This window comes from Lytechinus pictus, chromosome 8 (assembly GCF_037042905.1).
Source record: "Lytechinus pictus isolate F3 Inbred chromosome 8, Lp3.0, whole genome shotgun sequence".
NCBI lineage: Eukaryota > Metazoa > Echinodermata > Echinoidea > Temnopleuroida > Toxopneustidae > Lytechinus > Lytechinus pictus.
In genome coordinates this window covers 1,911,757-1,933,874 of record NC_087252.1, presented here as the reverse complement: position 1 = coordinate 1,933,874, position 22,118 = coordinate 1,911,757, and the positions used below count along the sequence as shown (strand labels likewise).

Below are 22,118 nucleotides of genomic sequence, written 5' to 3'. Positions count from 1 at the left end.
GGGAAATGTTGAAAGATGACAAAAGGGCAAAAAAAAAGAGGGAAAATGGTAAAATGGAATGAGCCAAGTTTCATGAACTAGGTCCATGTACTTTCTAAGTTATGCTGTCATTTCAAAAACTTAATCTTCGGTAAGATTTTGTGTTGACGCCGCCGCCGTCAGAAAAGCAGGGGCCTATAGTCTCACTCTGCTTTTTAGGCGAGACAAAAATGAACCTTTACAATTGGAATATATAGCATATATTGATAAAATTCTCTCATTATTTAAAAAATTATTTTTCAGCATGATGTTGATAATGGCTAACAACCAGCCTTTATAATATTCCAGGTATTATATAATTATCCTGTTATACTACAATTTCTAATTGTTTTGTTTAATAAACCATGTAAATATTTTTTGGTTTTGGGGTTTTTGGTATGAAATGACAGACTTCGGCCAGTATTTAATTCGATACTTGAGCTATAATATAAGCATTTTACTCAGTATTTTTTAAGTAAGATACTTATTCATCTTTGATATCAAATTATTATTTTTTTTCTTTAATCAAAGTCAGAAGTCTGCCTGTCTTAAGTCTGGCTTGCATGCAGTTTACAATCATACATGCTGTACATTGCACATTATTTGCTTTTAACTTTATGACGTCATAATGGCTATTTGTAAGTATTTTGCTTAAATTTGGCTTCATAAAGCGTGATCTGAATAAGAGTTAAACATTTTGCTCAGCCGAGTATAATATCAAATAAAATACTTAATCAATACTTTCATTTTAATACCAGCCCTGGTCTCTTTTTGTATGTACTTTTGTTACAATAGTATATCATAACTGTCTTGAAAATGAACAGTCAGGGGAATCCAGCCTTGGCCATAAAATGTTGTGTTGGAAAGGAGAAGAATAAATAAAATCGAATGGTGAAAGTTTAAAAGAAATCAGACAATCAATACAAAAGTTATGGCTGCTTTAAAATTGAGATCCCTAAGACTAAGTAGATTTCAAATTGGCAACTGGGTAAGTAAATTATGACAAGGGGCAAGGACAACTTTCCAATAGGCATGTGCTTTATCATAAGGGATTTGTGGTTTTCTCCTAAGTACCCATTCCCCTGGGGCAGTAATCTAAATATGACCAAGGTAGTATATGTTTATATCCTCATGAAAACAAGTACACAATTTGAAGTTAAACTTTTGAAAAATGACATTTTAGACATTTCATGTTATTGAGTATATGGAATAGTCGTCCTTCCTTACATATCTATGACAACACATATGTAGCCATTTTGAAGTCTCCATTGGTATATTGATTCGATATATTTACAACTTTTAAAAATTCATAACTTTCTTATAGTTTGTCCGACACTGTAAAAAAACTGTCACCTATCAACTTGTCTGATTTTCCTTTTTCCTCTAAAAACAAGTTTTATTTTAGTTAGATTCCCCTTTAAACAACAACAAAAACATACAAAAAACCTGTCTCCAGTATCTATCAATATGGCTATATTTTCATTCCACAAATATACTTACAACACATACCAGTTTGCACAATACGCATCAATGACTATTAAACAACAATGATTTGCTTCATAATATTACATACTAAGAATTACCATCAGTTATAATTACATACATGTTATATAACATAATATCCCATCTTTAATTGCATTATGTACAGTATATTAAAAGGTGCACACATGTACTTACTAATCATTATATCAATTGTTTTTCATGATATAAATTGTAACATATTGATGACAAAATATGAATGCACAGAGTTGTTAAGATACACATGTAGGATGATTCTCAATAACTCACTAGACCTTGGCCCCTTAACACATAGATTTGTACTTGATTTCATGTTGATAAGTAAAATTGATAGAACATAATGATCAATGCTATTAATTGTAAAAATCAACCCTAAGACTGATAACTGAACTTTATGAAACAAGGTCCAGGGGTACATAACACAAATCTTAGAATGCATCTTTACAATTGATTGCAATGACCACAATGTACAAATGTCAACCCTAACATTAATACATATGTTTTGTGTCACAATGCATTTATGTTTCAGTAAGCTATTCGCAAACTGAAAATGACTTTATGAACAAATCAGATATTGCAAGTCATGTGTGACTTTTCATCATTTCAGACCATACAAGTTGAAATAAGATATATACAGTGGTGATCAAAGGTTAGTGAAAACCACCAAAAAATAAATATATACTAAGTGTTCACATTCTGCCATGTTTGTGATATTCAATTGGAAAGTCAGGCTATAAAATAATTATTACATTAAATAAAATGTGTTTCTCCAGGCTTGCTGAACATGGTAGTGTTGTTGTCTACATTCAACACTCAGCATGAAGGAGTACAGATGGTGGTGGGGTTCACTATTAAAAGTGTTGAGCACAAATGTATGTATATTAAATATTCCTAAATCCAACTAGAATATTTTTTTTGTCCTTAGTTGAGGATTTGAACATGAGACTGCTTAGGAACATTGCAGGAAAGATTAAATCAATATTTATATCAAATGAATGGTTATAAAGACAATTGAAAGTTCATGATTTTTTTTTTGTATAGGCCAAAATATGCTGCAAAGAATCAAGAAAAAATTGCCACGTCTCATCATCTAATTTGGCCCTTTAATATTCAAGTCCATTGTAAAATCATACACAAATTTCAAAATAGCTTCATGAAAGTTGATTCACATGTAGGCAATGAAACACAGGATCATGGGCAAGAATAGGTGGTCTGAATTGAAATGTATCGCATGACAAAAGAAAAATGAGTTGAAACTTCACTTGGCATATATTTTAGTCAAGTGGACCTAGAACTTAATAAGACCACAGGCTGACAGAAAGGGACCGGATTCATAGCAGACAAGGTAATCATATAGGATCTGTTTTATCAAACCAAATTTGACATCTAATGGTAGCTGCCATGGTAACACTGTCCGACAGCCAATCAAAATTAAGTATTCCATGGATGTTACCTACTAGACCTAGAAGATTACAAGACCACAGGGTGACAGAAAGGTCCATCAGAAGTCAGGTCTAATTCAGACCCTTGTTTAACTTATGGAAAGCCAAACATGTCAAAATCTTGTTTACATCATTTGCTTCTTATGATTGCTGTGCTCTTTCCTAATTATTTATAAGTGAAATGAACCGTTTTTTTCATCTATCCCAGATAGTGAAGGATGATCTTAGAATCAAATGACCCGATTCATTGAACCTCTATTCCCTAAGATTTATGTCATAATTAGCTTTCCACAACTTTGGACCAGAGTTTAAATCACACCCGACTTCAGAATATGGGCCAATGGGACCGGAATCATAGCAGAGAAGGAAGGTAAAATATAATTATCTAGGGTCTGTTTCATCAATTCTATTTGATAGATTTGCCATCTAATGGTAACAATGCCCGACAACCAATAAAAATTCAGGATTCCATCAAAGATACCAACTAAGATTGAAAAGTTATTATGATAGTAACTTTTAAGCCTCTTCATAATTGAGATAATTAAGAAGAAACTTTCAATCTATTAGATCATGGTCTGGCTGACATCGTTTTCTTAAGCATTAACATTGTTCCTTTTAAAGAAATAACGACAAGGAAATTAGAAGTACATGTAGAAGGGTCAGCAACGGGACAAGGTTTACAATGTAAAATTTGTGACTCGTACAAACACAGCCCTGTCCAGTCAATGGAATATAAACATGTTTGATCTTTACACATTAATTGCCAATGAATGCTTTGATCTGGTGCAAAAAAAATCACTTCCAAAACACAAAATTTAAAACAAATTATAATTGAAATAATTGGGAAATTTTCCCCAAGAATAATGAAATAATTACATCACAATACAATCATATAGGAAAAGCTTTAAACAATTTTAAAACATTAATTTTCATTACAATCACAAATTTTGTGGACATAATTATCAACGGTGAATCATCATTTTAATTCTTATACTCTTTTCTTCTTACCAATATTTCCCTTCAAATTTGTTGACTCGTCCTTTAATCGTTTCATTTGTGTATCTTTTTATCAATCCGCATCAAATGTCTTGGTTGCAAGAAATAATATTTGTTAGCGGTACTGAAAAGAGCATGCCTGCCAACTTCATTGGGTGATTTCAAGTCTGGTGTTTGAGCTGGTGTTGGTGTTGGAAGCACAAGTTAGATTGCTTCCCTAGCTCCAAAACATATTCAGAGTTTTCATTCAATCACAACATTGGTAGCTTAACACCAAGTGATTGATTTTTCAGGACCAACTGCATTTTATGTTTTCTATGTAAAAATTGACCCAACACCAACACCAAAAGGGTAAAAAATGAACTTGCAAACACCCATTGCGATCTTGAATTCAAATTTACAAATTTTGGTTTCTGCTATTAACAATTTGGTTGATGCAGTCCTTGTCATTTTCGATGAAATTACATGATAAACAATGTTATTGTTTTTTAAACATCAAGACACGGCATATGACCTAGTGCTTTTACCCTAAATTCAAATAGTAAGTGTTAAACAATAAATGAACATTTTGTGTTGGTGGGAAAATAGTAAGGTGAAAGTGTATGGTTATGTAATAGAAAAAAAATATCAATATCAGAAAGATACAAAAATAAAGAACAATACTAATCCAATTTTTACCCATCCATCCCCCCGACAAAAAAAAAATATTCAGTGCTGTACGAGTATGTGCAGACTAGAACAAATAAAATCATTGACTATCACAGGATGCATAATTAAGCTACAACAATCACTACAAGATTAGCCTTTAGTATATACCAAGTTCTTGCATTTCATGTTTAACAATCAATCAATTTGATTGGGTCAGAAATTTCTGCACTTCTATGTTATGTTTCAGTACATCCACTGGCAAGGCAGGCATATCTCAAAGCATTTCTTTCTTTTAAATGACAGTATTTCCTTATGTATTTCTTTGTTTTTAGAATTTCTTATGTATTTCTTTGTTTTTCATCTTTTGTTTCTCATTGTTTTTTTCAATGGAAATTATTACAGACCGTTAAACATCTAAATTAATTAAGCAGACCAATTAGAACGAAAAATAATCACCCTTTTATGAATTTCATCTCCCATAGACTTTGTACACAAAGTATAAAAATGAGCCATTTTCGGCATGACATTGTCTCGTACAAAGTCACGTGACGTCGCGATTCTATTCCCGTATGTCACGAATTTGGTCTCAAAAGTTGCGTAAGAAAAAGTCATAAAATTTTGCGGCGCTATCGTTTTGCGTTTCAGAAATATGACGCGAAGCGTCTACGGGGGCCATTATGGCCCCCCAGGCCTTTTAGGGTTAAAGCCCTCATGATCGATTATTAATTTCATGATTGATCATACACAAGTTTAATTTCATTTTGAAATTCCAGTGAATTAAACTTTCAATATCATAATTAGTTATAAATCTGTAAAACAAAATTGATTTATAACTAATTAAAGCCAAGATTTGTCATGATTTCGTTCACACACATGACCAAGAATTGCCCAACTGTACAATAATCGATGCTCAGCCCCTCAGTGGCTAGCTCTGTATGTCCCAGGGCCCTGGTCCAAAAAACTGCTATGAATTGGTGATGAGTTAACTTATGCATTTCTTAATACAAATACAAGAAGACAGGCGCTAATTGGCACTTTAGATCAGCCTTTAACAATGTCAAGCCAAGAGATGAATTTATCTTGTGGTTATTATCATTTGTTTTTCTTGGTCTACTACATGTATACCATTATAAGAAACTAATACAAAGTATTTTTGACAAACTACAGTTCGAGGTGAAAACTACATTAACTTGTACGGAGGAGTAATTCATGAAGTATATTGTCAGAGATTTTCACTGAATAATTTGTTCTAAGCCAATCAGATGCAAGGATTACAGTAGCTTATAACAGTTGTCACTAATTTATTTTTTTCATGAAATACTTCCCAGGTTTAGATTGATTTTATTTGAAGAGTCTCAAAGAGGTTTCTGGGAAACGTCTGGAGGTGGGTTTGGAAAATGGATGTAACATGGATATTCTAAGCCTGTATATGTTGGTTAACATAATAAATGGGGTATGAGAATAACAAAATAATGAGTAAGGCTTTGGTTGATTTCATCTCTCTATCTAAAGTACAGATAAATGTACGCTAAAACTATACTGACCCAACGAGACCCACTTCACATCAATCGAAAATATGCCATTCTAAATAACGTTACAGCTTTGATCTCACTGGGGTCGGTTTTGTTACATGTCGTTCGACTGCTGCATAAGAATATTCTAGTCGTTAAACATAATTTGACATTTCATCACCATCAAGGGAAAAAGCACCATCGTATTCATCATCGTTATCACCTTCTTCATCGTCATCATGATTATCCTCCCTGTCAATAAAAGGTTCAGCATTATCATCTTCTGGGGTAAGGTTAAAACTGATATCTTTAGAGGTACTTGCAATGTCAGCAGAAGATTGCATTAATTGGTGTTCTTGATCTATGTCTTGATCTTTGCTAGGTATCTTTTTAAATGAAGAACCATCATGGTCGATATCAACCTTAGGAACACTATTACTGTCGGATTCATGATTATTTAAAGTATTTGTAGTGTCTTCTAGATCTGAATGTTCATGGTTGTTGAGTGCCTTAGAAGATTTGTTGAAATCATCCAGGTCGCTACCCTTGGAGAGCATCTGACGCAGGAACACCCCGGACACCGCTTGGGAATCATCATTCATGATGTCAAAGCCATCATCATCCATGTTATCATCAAAATCATACATAGGGTCATCATCGTCATCATCATCATCCTTGTGTTTAGTGTTGGCACGGCGAGCAGTCTTGGCACTGTCTTTGCCACGATGGTACTTTCGCTTGTGTCTGGCAAGGTAGCGCTTAACATGAAACTCTGCATCACATTGATCGCATCTGTACACCTTACCTTCAACGTTGTGGAGTTGCATGTGGACGCTGAGCGCCGTCTTGGATTTGAATTTCTTGTCGCAGATGGAGCAGGAATGGCTGTAGACATCAGAATGCACGATGTTGATGTGTCTGTTCAAGTACCATTTGATGGTAAAGGCACTCCCGCAGGTTTCACAGACGTGAGGCTTGACATCGGAGTGGATCTTCTGGTGCTTCACGAGGAGCTGGCGAGTGGAGAACGTTTTGTTGCACGTTTCACAGGTGAAGGATGCGTTGGTGTGCGTACCTTCATGCACATGCCGTAGATGATCGGTCAGGAATGTCTCAGAGCATATTCTACAAGAGAAGGATTTCTTCGGTTTTGTCCCTGGAGAGTCACCCTCTCCATTTCTGGAGATGTAGCGGTTGTGAATTGCTCTGTAATGTCGCAGGAGTGATCTGCGGGCCAGAAACGTCTTACCACATTCCTCGCATGTGCTATCAGTTCCATCATTTTGAACTTTACTCGGAGTACGCTTTTCTCGCGATGCAGCCCTGGGATACGTATCAGGGTTTTTTTCACAGGATGATTCTCCACCTTCAGTATCTTGTAATTCACCCTCTTCTCCTTCGTCCTCCTCCAAGACATCACCATCCCCATCGCCACTTTCGGCTCCCTCATCTTTACCGTGAGCTTTACGGACATGCTTGTCGCGCGATGACTCCTTGAAGAACAGCTTGCCACATTCCTTACAGAGGAAGCGTTCCCGATTCTCGTGGATTTTCTCATGCCACATAAGAGATGCTTTCCTGTAGAAGGACTTTGGACACTTGGAACACTTGAAGGACTTGATACCAGTGTGTTGCAACTCGTGCTGTTTGAGATTGGTCTTTTTGGAAAAGCGATGTCCACACTCCTTGCACTCAAAGGGCTTCTCGCCTGTATGCACACGCTCATGGTGAACCAATTCTCTTGGGGTACGGAACTGTTTAGGACAGTACTTGCAGTGGTGTGGCTTATGGCCAAGATGCATTTTTTCATGAGTTATCAGATAGTCTGGATTCTTGAAAGTCTTATTGCAATAGGAACATTGATGGGGGCGCTCTTCTGAATGTGTCCGTCTGTGGCGATTGACTTGGCTGCTGGTGGCAAAGGAACTCTCGCAGATCCCGCATTTGTAGGGCTTCTCTCCCGTATGGGTGCGTTCATGCACCTGAACATCTCCAATCCGAATGAAACGCTTGGGGCAGAAACGACACTGCAAGGGCTTGTCATTGCCATGTGTGCGTTTGTGGATGCGGAGCGCACTCCGTGTACGGTAAACGTTTCCACACTCCTGACACATAAACGGTGCTTCGCCTGTATGCGAGCGGACATGATCATCATACCTGCGCCTTTCATGGAATACCTTCGGGCAGTACGGACATGGCATGGTCTTGTCCTCATGTAGACGAGAGTGAAACCTCTTACAGCCAAGAGTTGGAAATGCCATGTCGCAGTAACAGCACACGTAAGGTGGTTTGCCGACAAGATCTTGTAGGTGCCGTTCGAGCTTACGGGGTTGCTCATAGATGATATTACAATGTTCACACTGGTAGTAGCGCTTCTCCCGAGTCTTGGTACGAGGTTTGGCTTTTCCAGAATTCTTGGGGTTGATGGGCAAGGTGGGGCATGTCCCTAAACTACTTCCTGTTCGTCTCAGTTCCATTTGCTCTTCCAGCGCCTGAAAATAACCACAACATAATTATACTAATAATAATGTTAATAGTAATAGTTAGATTTATAAAGCGCTTCATACTTAAGTGCTTTACTTTGTATTTATCATTACCATGGTAACAGAATCCATCAATGTTCCACACATAAAGTGCACCATCTCCACTCCCTGGGAAGTATCTGGCCAGGCAACCGTTAATTTATTGATGCACATGTGCCAATGTAATCACAATGACGTTCACATCCTACCGGGTACCCATTTAACACCTGGGTGGAGAGTGGCAAACATGGATAAGTATCTGCCACAGGACATTAGCGCTGGATGGTATTTGAACCCTCAACCCTTGGTTTAGGAGTCAAGTGAGTGAACCACTACACCATGTATAAGGATATCAAATGAAGATAAAGCCTTCACACAATAAATCTCATGCCATGGGGATATGTACATTAGGAGAGTCTTAATTCATACCCTTTAATATATGAATTACATGTACATGAACATGTAAGGCAATAATTGAAATGTTTAAGAGGCGTGAGTCATTTGTTGGCAAAATAACAAAAGCTGTGGGTACAAAGAGTGCAAAATTATTGCCAAGAGTATGTCCATGCCACTCTTGAAAATTTATAAACACAAATACATGTATGACTTGTTGTTGTGCCATGTTATGACACTATTGTACAATAAGAAAACTATAAGAAAGTATTTTACAACATACATACATGTAAACCAAGGCCAGTAATCAAATAAGAGTAACCATTTTAAGCATCCATCTCCTATTTGTATATTTGTCTTTAGTAAACCAAATTTACTGTAGGTAAAATGTTTTAAGGAAAAATTCACCCAAATAAAACGTTGATTTAAATAAAAATAAAAAAATCCAACAAGCATAACACTAAAAAAATTTTTATCAAAATCGGATGTAAAATATGAAATTTGACATTTCTAAACGCGTTGAATTGTTCGAACATTTTATGGTTTAGTCAAGTTAGCCCTTAATGTCAAATCTGTAATTCAAACAATAGAAAACATGTGTGACTTCACACAGAGGCATGATTTTCAAAGTTTAATTAGTTATAAATCTCTTTAAAAAAATAAAAAGAGAGCATTATTGATCTTGACATTTCATATGCTCTGGTTTTTGTGCTTTCACAAAAGCTAACTTGCTGCAAGGGTTTATTTCACAAGTCAACCCTAACAAAAAGTTACTCTTAATAAAAAGAGAAAAATTGAACAAGTGGATGTAAAATAAGAAAGCTATGACATTTTTAAGTTTCGCTTAATTTCACAAAATATCTATATGGGCAATTCCACAGGTTGGTGGACATGAGCTTAAAAATTCAAATTCAATATTTTCTTGAATTTTTTAATACTTTAAGTCCTTCATACATGATAGTTTCAGGAACAAAAAATAAAAAGTTTATTTTCATATCTATACTTTGGAAAAAAATGGTCAAAAGTTGTGTCTTCCATTCTGTACCAAAATACAAGAAAAATAGTGAAAAATGAAATATGCCTTTTTACCATTTTGTTATTGCAACAACATACCACTTTATATATTTCTGAAGTTTAGAAGAGTCAAATTACCTAAAATACACAACAGCTTTTCAAGTAAATTTGTAGTACTCATTCAAAAATGAATATTGCAACCTGGTCAGGTGATGTAACGTGAGTAACCGAAAAAACTGACTTTGTTTTCTGAGAGAAAAATTCTTCACAGTTAATTGGTGGGATTTTAAATTCTCTTCCTTCAAACAATCTTTGACACAGTGATGACTATAAAAATCATTAAAAAGTACAATTTTTTATAAAAATGATGAAGAAAAACTGTAACGTGAGTAACTTTGTAACGTGAGTAACCATCATGTAATGTGAGTAACCTGTAAAAATGATGCAGTTAGGTAACATTTTCTGTGGGATGTCAAGTTTTAAGTCTCATGGTGAGTTGTTAAGTTATTTTTGATTAATTAAAAGCAAAATGAGGGTACACCTCTTTGTTCATCAAAATATCAGTGGTCATACAATCACACAAAAAATTGAATATTAGTAGAAGTATTCACAATGCGAAAGTGCATTAGTAAGACTTGGTTTCGATTAACCAAACTCTAAAGAGTGTTCGAACAACACATTGAATGTCCTTACCTGTAACCCTATCTAGGCTGGGGTATTTTGGGAGTTAATATGGCCCAAGGGGGGGGGGGGGTGGGTGGGGCCTCCCAGGCCCCCCTTGAGATCTCGGCCATTGGCTGCACGATCACGCCGAAAATTTGCACGCAGGTTGTCTTGGACATAATCTACAATACTATACAGTAATTTATTTCATTCAAATTGGTATTAAGCAATTATGCTAATTTATGCATAATTAGTAAGCAAAATCATACTTTTCCCTCTTACTTACTAATAAAGCTCCAATTGTTCCAATTTTTTGTATAAAATCTCTCTTTTTGATGTTCCTAGCAATGAATTTTACACACATTGAATTTTTAATGACATTTGTGTTGTTAACTATACATGGACAAAATGTAATGTGAGTAACCGTAACGTGAGTAACCATATTATCTGCACCCCAAGTAAAAACCATGTGTTCTTTATTTTTTTAATTATGTACAAAGTTTGTCTCCCTAATATACTTCTTTGAAATGGATATAATCAACTTTCATAAAAGCCTTGTATGAGGAGACTTTTCACTTATGTCGACTTTTCATTTTATGCATGTCCAAATCATGTAACGTGAGTAACCGACACATTCCAAAGATTTGCCAGGAGCATAATAAAATTTCCCAAGTTTTGTTTTTATACAAAGGATAGTCAGACTGTGTACTTTGTTGTGATAAGGAGATGTTTAGTTCCTATCAATAATAATGGAGTTACAGCTCCAAGTATGAGTCAAGGTGTCTCCAAATGTAACGTGAGTAACCGTGGAATAGCCCGTATGCACATCCTGGTCTGTATGCAAATGAGGTGACCGATGACATCACTTACTCACGATTTTGTTTTTTTTCTATTATATGAAAAGTTAAATATTGTTATTTTCTTCTTTATTGTCCTGTAAATCAAGTTATGCTCCTCCCTGAACAAGTGGAATTACCATTGTTATGACATTTTATGGCTCAGTCAAGTTGGTCCTTATTGTCAAATCTGTAAATATTGAAATATTGTATAATTCAAACAAATAAAAAAGTGAAATACACGTAGTGAGTGATGGACATCGTTGACTCTCTCATCTATATCACTGAGTTGTGCATATAACTTTTGTAAAAAATAAGCGAGAATTTGAAACATTGTAACTTTCTTTTTTTACATCCAATTTTGATGAAATTTTCAGCATTCTGCTTGTTTGATTTTTCTATATTGAATCAAATCATTCTTCTTCTGGGATGGACTTGACCGGTTAGAATGGAACTGAATACCGGCCAAGGGTTGGTGAACTATCCTACATTGTACCTGTGAAGTGGCTGGAATGTTGACTTGAGTTGACCCATGCTGTAGAGCCATCTGAAGAAGGGAGGGTCTCAACATCGGGTCATCGGTTCCACTTTCCGCTGACATTGACCAAGACTGTATGGAAGAATATTTAAAGATTCAGTAGGAAGGTTGGAGAGTTTTGATAAGATCATGTGTTGAACAGGGCAAAGTGAAGGTAAGGGTAATGCTGACATTGGCCAAGACAGTATGGACAAATATAAAAGATTCAGTAGGAATATTAGAGTTTTGATAAGATGCATTGAACAGGAAAAAAAAGGGAAGTAAATGTACATGTACAGTAGCCCTACATGAGGGTAATGCGGACATTGACCAAGTCTGTATGGACAAATAAAAAGATTCTATCGGAAGGTAGGAGACTTTCGATTAGATGCACTGAACAGGACAAAGAGGGAAGTGCGTGAGGGTAATGGGGACATTGACTATAAAGTGTGTATAGACAAATATATAAGAGATTCAGTAGGAACGTTTTGAAAAGATCTACATGTACATGTATGCATTGAACATGGCAAAGTGAAGGTAAGGTGGTAATGCTGACATTGACCAAGTCTCTATGGACAAATATAGTAAAGTTTCAATGAGATGGAAGGTTGGAGTCATAAAGGACGAAGTCCACCTTGAGCAGCAAAAAGTTGATTTGATTAAAAAGGGAAAAATCCAACTAGCTTAAGACTGAAAATTTCATCAAAATCAGATGTAAAATAAGAAAGTTAAGATATTTCAAAGTTTTGCTTAATTTCACAAAACAGTTACATGCACATCCTAATCAGAATGCAAATGAGGGGACTGATGACATCATTCACTCGCTATTTCTTTTGTTTTTCATTTTATGAATATGAAATATTTCTTTTTTTTTCTCATTGTCATGTGATACAAAGTTTTATTTTTCCTAAATTAGCATTGTTTTAACATTTTGTGGTTCATTTAAGTTGGTCATTATTGCCAAATCTGTAAAAATTGAAATATTGTATAATTCTCACAATAGAAAAACAAAAGAAATAGTGATGGACATCATTGACTCTCTTGTTTGCATATTACTGATACTGTATACTGTATTTGAGCATGATCGGTTAAGGGTTAGCATTGAGGTGAATTTTTTTTTTTTTAATATTTCTATCAAAATTGCTTTTAAGACAATCTTTGATATCTCAGGTTTCAAAGAACTCAGTTTCATGAAGATTGATAAATCCGAAAGTACTGGAATAGTCCATTTTATTTGTGGGGGTGCTATTACCTCTCATCACGGACGGACATTTTTACTCAAATTAAATTCTCTCTAGTTTTATTGTTTTTCAAGTTATTCTAATTTGGTTTGGATGTTCTTGCACTCTGAACATTAATGTATTACCAAACATAAATTAGTAGAAAAAAAATATTGGGAAGTAATTTTTTTTGGTAGGTGTGAACATTTCCATTTTGAAATTTCCGTCCGTGATGAAAAAAAATATAAAAAGTTTTTTTACTTTTTATCAGAATAGAAATAAAAAATAAAAAGGTGTAGAGGTATCTCACTAAACACTGTACATCATTTTATTTGAACATAGCTGAAATCCATACATTTTATTCATATCATAAACTCAATCAAAAATGATCACGGACGGACATTAATTTCATCACGGACGGACAATGTAAATTCACTCAAATTCAATTCACTCTAGTTTTAGTGTTTTCAAAGTTACTCCAATTTGGTTTGGATTTTCTTGTACTCTGAACATTAATCTATCATCAAACATAAATTAGTAGAAAAAATATGGGAAGTAAATTTTTCTGCTAGATGTTAACATTCCATTTTGAAATTTCCGTCCGTGATGAAATTAATGTCCGTCTGTGATAATTTTTATTGAGTTTATGATATGGATAATATGTATGGATTCAGCTTTTTATTCTTTATCAGAATAGAAACGAAAATAAAAGTGTGTAGAAGCATCTCACTAGACACTGTACATCATTTCATTTGAATATAGCTAACATCCATACATTTTATCCATATCATAAATCAATCAAATTAATCGCAGACGGACATTAATTTCATCACGGACAGACAATGAGCAAATACTGAGCAGATTATGAATTCAATTTTAGTTCCAATTTGCAGTGAAAATGGCACTGAGAATTATTCAGAACTCAAATGGATGGAAACCTACAACTCTTCACAATTTTTTGTGAAATCTTTCTTTGGCTGTTATTGGGGTTTAATTGTTGTCAGGAATTTTTTTAAAAACATAATTGGAATGCAGATAGAGTTGGAAGCTACATGTATGCCAAAAAGCAGGAAATGAAATAGAGCAAGAATAAGTCAAAAGCTGTATATTTCATCAATTGAAGCTTGCAGAAAGTGATGGAAAAGAAGAAAGGAGAATGCATATTCTGATAAGCAGAAAAAAAAAATCATCATTTTTTTCCATGGATTCACAATGCTTCTAACAGAACATGACATCACGTCCTTGAGGCTTGTGAAAAGTACAAGAATTCCTTTTTTTAAAGTCCATTTTGGAGCTAATTTTGAGCAAATTGCTGATCTAGAAATCTGTGAAAATGCATACAATTCATATAAAGCTTGCACTGCAGTGTTTAGAAGTTTAATTGGTATCTGATTTCAATTTTGGATTCAGTCAGGGCCTAAATACATGAGGGCTGTTGATGTGAAGGGGTGTCTCCACTTTCGCATACATTCGTAATTCCGAAGCTTCGTTATTCCGAAGGTTCAGTTATTGCGAAGGTTCGTTATTCCGAAGGTTCGTATTTCCGAAGGTTCGTAATTCCGAAAGTTCGTTAGTCCGAAAACGAAATGAAGTACGTAATTCCGAAGGTTCGTTAGTCCGAAAACGAAGTGAGGTTCGTAATTCCGAAGGTTCGTTAATCCGAAAAAGAAATGAGGTTCGTAATTCCGAAGGTTCGTTAGTCCGAAAACTAAATGATTAACTAACCTTATTTCGTTTTCGGACTGACGAACCTTCGGAACAACGAACCTTATTTCGTTTTCGGATTAAGGAACCTTCGGAACAACGAACCTTATTTCGTTTTCGGATTAAGGAACCTTCAGAACATCGAACCTTATTTCGTTTTCGGATTATCGAACCTTCGGAATAACGCCACAAATGTTCGGACTAACGAACCCTTTTACGTTTTCGGATTAACGAACATCGAGGTATAGGCAATTTGCGTGTTTCGGAATTACGAACCTTCGGAATCAAGAACCTTCGGAATTACGAAGTGTAACCCTCCACTTTAATATGGACAAAAGATGAATTTGAAGAGAGCCTAGACAAGTGTTGTGGTCATACTTGATCCACCAAACAAGCATAATGATAAGCAACCTTACCTGTGAATCTTTTGGATTTAGTTACTGGACATAAAAAAATCTGTGCTCTTCGAAAATTAATGCCTAAAAATGTATGAACATACATGTATCATCATGATATATCATGAAAAGTATCAACATGATCATTGATCCACTGGATGTTGATTTGGTACCAACTACAGTATTCTCTAAATTGAAAAGAAGACAATGTGCATTAGGATATTTGATTTTGAAAAGAACTGTGTTTAAAAGCAATCATATGGCTAGATTATTTTGTGTGTCTAGCATAAAAATCATGTTGCTACAACTTAAATCAAGTTGTAGCAACTTGATTGAAGTTGTAGCAACTTGATTGTGCAACTAATATTGTTTAATCATATAAAGAATGTACAAATCATCAATACAATAGCATTTGTTCCCCCAAACAAGTAATAAGAACTTCTTACAAGGTACTTCCAATGTATTTTAATTGTGTCCGTCCGTGATGTCCGTCCGAGATGTCCGTCCGTGATGGAAAATATTTGCAATTCTCTCGGAAGTTTGATATTGGTTAAGAATTCAATATGCTAAACATAGAAGCTAACATACCCGAGTGTAAGTTGCATTAACAATTATTGGTCAAAGTTAAGCTATTTAGATAGAAACAATAAAAATGTTCAAAAATTCTGAAAACCACATTTCTATCATGTCCGTCCGTGATATGGCACATTTAGTGGCTACCTATGTTTGTAGGTAACCATGGCAACAATTTTTTTTCATCATTCAACATACTTTGCCCTACCCTTCACTATAAAACACAAAGGAACCATGTTCATCTTATTCCTAATTTGTTACAAGCTTTCAAAGTTTTCAAAATCTATCAAATGTCCGTCCGTGATGAACCGATCACGCTCATTTTGATAAATAAGTGAAACTTTAAAATGTCTTAGCTTTCTTTAATAGTTCATAACTTTCTTTAATAGTTCACATCCAATATTCATGAAATTTTCAGCAATATGCTTGTTTTTTTTTTTTCTATTGATTCTAATCAAAATCAAAATTCTCCTGGGTAGACTTGACCTTTAATAATGAAGCATGCACAGCATTGAATAGGACAAAGCGGAAGTTAGGGTTACAGACTGATATTGACCAAGAGGATTAGTCAAGCTATTGGACAATTTCTTTAAACTCATTTCCCTTTATTTCATTCAAATCAAACACAGAATCAAATTATATACAAACTATTTTTTCAATGAAACTACATTGTATTACAGCATATTATAAAATTTTATAACATGTGCGATGCACACAAATTTTCGGGTAGGTCTTAAACTGTTGCTAGTGATGGTACATTTTACATAATCGAGGACCAAGGTCTTCCCACCATATAATTACCTTACTGCTGTAATCCATGGGATCCAAGCCGCTCTGTTCTCCAGACGTTGACCCTCCACATCCATCTAGGAAGTATCCCCCTACGTTCAGAGAAGGCGAGTCCGACGGCACATGAGTCCAGGATGATTGACCCTCACTCCTATTCTGTCTCAGTCTAACCTTGGGTATTGACAGGATGGGAAGCATGCAGCTGAACGGTCTCGAAGGAACAGGGCTGGCATCGGTGCTACTGGTGCACGAAGGACCAGGGCTATGATCTGTGCTACTGGTGCTGCTTGAAGTCCTGTCTGTGGGTGGCGTTGGACTGCCGGGATCTGTCTTTGGCACCACTTCAGGAAATGTGGAATCCGGGATGGGCGAGTCGTGACTGGCATGGTCCGTTGCTTGCGGTGATGGACTTCTCGGTTCTACCTTGAGGTTACATGGTGAGGTGGAATCTTCCACTGGCAAGGCAGGAGGAATTGACTCTGTCACTTGAGGAGGACAAGGAGAATCGGCATGGCGATGGAGAAGTATATCCGCGCCCGCAGACATTGCACTTGATAGATTGTCATCCCTTTCTGCACACTCTGTGCCATCCTTACGTGTGCCTTCCACGTTATCCTCCCGAGGCAATTCAGGCAACGGACAGGCAGCTATATCGACCACACTTGAGGATACAGAATCACTATGCTGTCCTTTATGTGCTTTAAAGTTATTCACCTTTGGCAAGAATTTCTCCTTCACCTCTTCTTCAACGTTTTCAGATGAAACCGAGTTTTCTCTTCCACCAGATGAAAGCTCGCCTCGTAAAGGTTTCTCCTCTCCAGCAGTGGTGTCCCCATCCTCTCCAGAATCTTTTAACCAGGGACTAGTCGGTTTCTTGATGCTCAGGTCAAGAGCAGTAGCAGGCCCATCCCATTCTTTCAATTCTTGCTTTGGTTCCATGTTAGCAAGCTGGGTGTTATGATGGTGTGTTGAGTTGTTTGGAGCTTCAAGTTGTTCCTTTGGTACTGCATCATGATAAGCGGTCCTAAAAATAAATAATAAAAATTCAAAGATTAATCATTCAAGTAAATTAGGAAAAGAATTGCTTAAATTTCACTTTACAGAATAGGAAAGTACATGTGTGACCAGACACCCCAAAACCAACAATACATCGCCCAAAATGAATTTTGAGATTTTCATTGAGTTTGAAAAAGCACATCCTAAAGCTTGAAAATGATATACAACTTGAGAAAATTGCTCTGCAACCACCCTGCCTGTGGGGAATACATGTAGATCTATATGGTATGCCAATGCGGTACACAGCACACACTTTAAAAAAATCATTAAAACATCACTTTTGTGACCCAAAATACTAATTTCCATACAATTGCAATTCATTTTTATAAGAAACTTAAAGGAAAAGTCCACTCCAACAAAAAGTTGATTTGAATAAAAAGATAAAAATCCAACAAGCACAAGGCAGAAAATTTCATCAAAATCGGATGTAAAATAAGAAAGTTATGACATTTTAAAGTTTCGCTTAATTTCACAAAACAGTTATATGCACATCCTGGTTGGTATGCAAATGAGGAGGCTGATGACGTCATCCACTCACTATTTCTTTTTTTGTATTTTATTACAAGAAATATGAAATATTCTCAATTTCTCCTCATTGTCAAGTGAAACAATTATTAATTTCTCCCTGAACATGTGTAATAAGCATTGTGTAATACTATATGGTTCAGTGAAGTTGGTCCTTGTCGTTAAATCTGTAAAAAATGAAATATTGTATAATTCAAACAATAAAAAACAAAAGAAATGATTTTCGGTCAACGAGCACTCGCAGTCCAGACTCGCACACACCAGCCCTGTCCGCAGCCCCGTACACTCACTCTCCCGAAACGACAGGCGTACGTGCTTGCCAGCGCCAGCAAACAAGTGCGACCAGCGGAGAGCGCTGTAACTTGCCTGAGATTGTGTAGTTGGCGGGGTAGTTGGATCCAAAATGAGCTCCAAATAAATTGATGGGAATAAATACGTAATTTTCTCTGGATGGTCATTTGAATTGGTATTCAATGCTGATATAACGATTGTGAGGAAATATTGTGGAATATGAGTTATGACGATGTTCAAGAATTAATCCTGATAATCCATTCTTTATTTTAAAGTCAGACACAAGAGCATGCGATCGAAATAAATACGAATGTCTCAGATCGAGCTCTAAATTCATATAAATTATTATTGGATGTTAAATAATTACGATTAATAAGATTTTATGGCCATACTAAAAATAATGACGATGTCAGCAAAGTATGTTATGTTCATATGGAAGAATTAATAGTATTATACTGGCAGTATCTTTATTTTTATTCCATCTCTGGACGACGTCTCCGAGCTCCGAGAAAAGAAGTACATTGCGCATGCCAGTTCGATGACGTATGACATATTTTCCATTCATGAAATCAGAGCCCAAAGTTGGGCACAAACTAGCTTCAAATTGATGGGAAAAATATCAAACGCAATTTCTCTGTTTTGTCATGTAAAATGTTATTATATGGTGATATTACGATCTTGAAAAGAGTTTCTGAATGTTGACAATGTTCGAGAATCAATCCTGACGTGATATATTTTATTTTTTTAGACAAGTGCACTCACTCAAGTCGATCGTCATGTGATGTCCGGCCGTCATTGAAAATTTATACGAAATACAAACGTTTCACATCAAGCTCTAAATTCATATTAATGATTATCATATGCAAATTATTGTTAATTATTACGATTAAATCGTGTTCTATGGTCATGATATCGATATTGTTCATGAAAGCAAGATTTATTTTACGTTGATCGCACCAATTTTCCGGCCATTTTCTGGTTTGATTAAAGCACGGTACTGCGCATGCACGATCTATGGCGACTTCCATTCATGAATTCATCGTGCATCAATTATCTCGGCACGAGCAGACGAGTAAGACTCGAACTATGATCGAAATAAACTTCAAATTAATGGTGAATAGGCATCATAATTACACAATCGGTTTCATTTTGGGGGCAATATAAATCAAGTAAGTAGTAGTCAAGTTGGACATTACTGTTATTTTGATTTTTGATGATTGATTGTGTTGAACCAAACGAATCGGCCAGCTGACATATTTTTTTTTTTTTTTTCGATGCACCGATTTTGCAAAATCTGCACAGGCGCTCGATGACATCAATCGAACACCGATTTTAATATTGATTTGACGCAGGCTTAGTCCATATGGCGAAGCCAAGCAAAGCGATGCCTGAGAATTCAAGTGATGACGTTGGGATCAAAGCCAAAATACAGCCGTTCTCTATCACAATAATTTAAAGCGATGGGCATATCCTATGTTTATTGACCTCGAAATGTGACTGAGAGACCAACTACTGGTGGGGAAATTTGCTCGAAGTCGGCCAGTGTGAAACTGCATTAGAACCTAGTACCCTTTTCTTCACTCAAATAATGCATCATCATCATCAGCTATAATCTTCAAAAAGCTCTGCAGCCTATCTCGAAGATTGACGTTACTAACTTAGGCTAGGCCTACTACAATTACATTAGTTTTGGATGCAAATGCATGTTTCTAAATTTCCAATCAAGCAGAGACAGAGTCTAGAGAATTGGAAATGTTTGCCTAGACAGCTGGCAGCCATCTGTTTCGAGGAGTTTTTTAACATTTTTTTATTTTTTTAATTCTCCTCGTACACAGACGGCTTGCTATCGTGCAGCCACCATTAGGGGACTTACAATGCAAAATCCCCCCGTCGAGGCTCTTCAATTTTTGTCTTTAATGAATCAAAATTTTTAAAATTAACGCGACCGAAATGCAAATTAATATTCCCTCTTGGCATTTATTGCCAAAAAACGGGGAAAATCAAGTTAAAAGGAACAAAAACAGTGACTTACCTCGCCTGTCGCGCAACTTCACTGCCCTGTTTTATCCGAACTTAATACACATAAACATAATGGCCATTGAGTCCCCTGTACAGATCGCGCTAGAACTTCGGTCTCTGTAATTGGTGAGTGAAGCCAATGAAGTTCAGCTGAACAACCAACATAACAGAGACCGAAGGCAAAACTTTTGGTCTAAACTGTCTAATGTTTGCCTAGCACCTATTTCCTTTGGCATGCATTATCATTATGGATCCTAGACAGCTGGCAGCCGTCTGTTTCGAGGAGTTTTTTAACATTTTTTTTTTTTTTAAATTACTCCTCATACACAGACGGCTCGCTATCGTGCAGCCACCATTAGGGGACTTACAATGCAAAATCCCCCCGTCGGGGCTCTTCAATTTTTGTCTTTAATGAATCAAACTTTTGAAAATTAACGCGACCGAAATGCAAATTAATATTCCCTCTTGGCATCAATTGCCAAAAAACAGGGAAAATCAAGTTAAAAGGAACAAAAACAGTGACTTACCTCGGCTGTCGCGCAACTTCACTGCCCTGTTTTATCCGAACTTAATACACATAAACATATGGCCATTGAGTCCCCTGTACAGATCGCGCTAGAACTTCGGTCTCTGTATTTGGTGAGTGAAGCCAACGGAGTTCAGCTGAACAACCAACATAACAGAGACCGAAGCTTTTGCCTAACAAAAGTAACAGCTGTGACGTGCATCGACATTTATTCATCCAGCAAATAAGTCAATACATGGGGCTACAGATTAGGATTACAGAAATTTTCATCAAAAAGAACATGGAAAATATATATTATAATGCACAATATTTGGTCAATACCTCAACAAACATTCATCAATAACATTAGAATCGAAATACACACCTTATAATGGCATTATGACTTTATTTCTAAAAAATACTAGTACTAGATCTATCTTACCATTTCGGTGAATCGCCCCAAGGAGAAAGCTTTTGTCCTGGATTTGACCTTTTGGCCCGGTGTTCGTAGCTGGCGCTCATCAAATTTACACATAATGATTAACCAAATTTAGGAAGCGAAGCAAGAAAATTCTTGTGACTGGATGGTGGATGTGAAGAGGAATTTTGATTTTCACATAGTAAATATTGTAGGATTTTTCTTTCTTGGTAACCATCCAAGGCTAAGTCTTACTGCAAATGTTATATGAAGTAAGAAAATGAGTAGTGCGAGAAATAGACGTAGAATTGGGAGAAGGAGGAGGAGGAGAAGAAGAAGAAGAGGGGGAGAAGAATATTAAGAACTTGAAGATTAAGGAGGAAAATAGAAAAGAGAGAAACTGATAATATATCAAACACATCATGTGATCACTAAAGTACTCCCCTTTATAACCCCTTTATCTTTTCATTTGTTCCCTTTCCATACACCCCCCCCCCCTCTTCCTCTCTTAGAGATCAGTGTCACCCCCCCCCCCTGTTTCTTTC

At 36.0% G+C, this 22,118-nt stretch overlaps 1 protein-coding gene across 1 annotated transcript; it reads right to left on the bottom strand.

The window, feature by feature from the left end:
- Positions 1-1,469: 1,469 nt before the first annotated feature.
- LOC129266414 (zinc finger protein 420-like) lies at positions 1,470-21,663 on the bottom strand. The gene is made up of 4 exons (XM_064103347.1): positions 21,598-21,663; positions 16,772-17,783; positions 12,058-12,171; positions 1,470-8,625 (listed from the first exon to the last, which is right to left on the bottom strand). The coding sequence occupies exons 2-4, from the start codon at positions 17,696-17,698 to the stop codon at positions 6,289-6,291; spliced, it is 3,378 nt and encodes a 1,125-aa protein (XP_063959417.1). The 5' UTR covers positions 17,699-17,783; positions 21,598-21,663; the 3' UTR covers positions 1,470-6,288.
- Positions 21,664-22,118: the final 455 nt, after the last annotated feature.

Excerpts from the sequence above, each read along its gene's own strand:
- LOC129266414 (XM_064103347.1), bottom strand. The coding sequence starts at position 17,698 with ATGGAACCAAAGCAAGAATTGAAAGAATGGGATGGGCCTGCTACTGCT. Across the intron at positions 12,172-16,771 it reads CCATGGATTACAGCAGTAAG|TCTTGGTCAATGTCAGCGGA; the intron begins GTAATTATATGG and ends TCTTCCATACAG. Across the intron at positions 8,626-12,057 it reads ACATTCCAGCCACTTCACAG|GCGCTGGAAGAGCAAATGGA; the intron begins GTACAATGTAGG and ends GGTTATTTTCAG.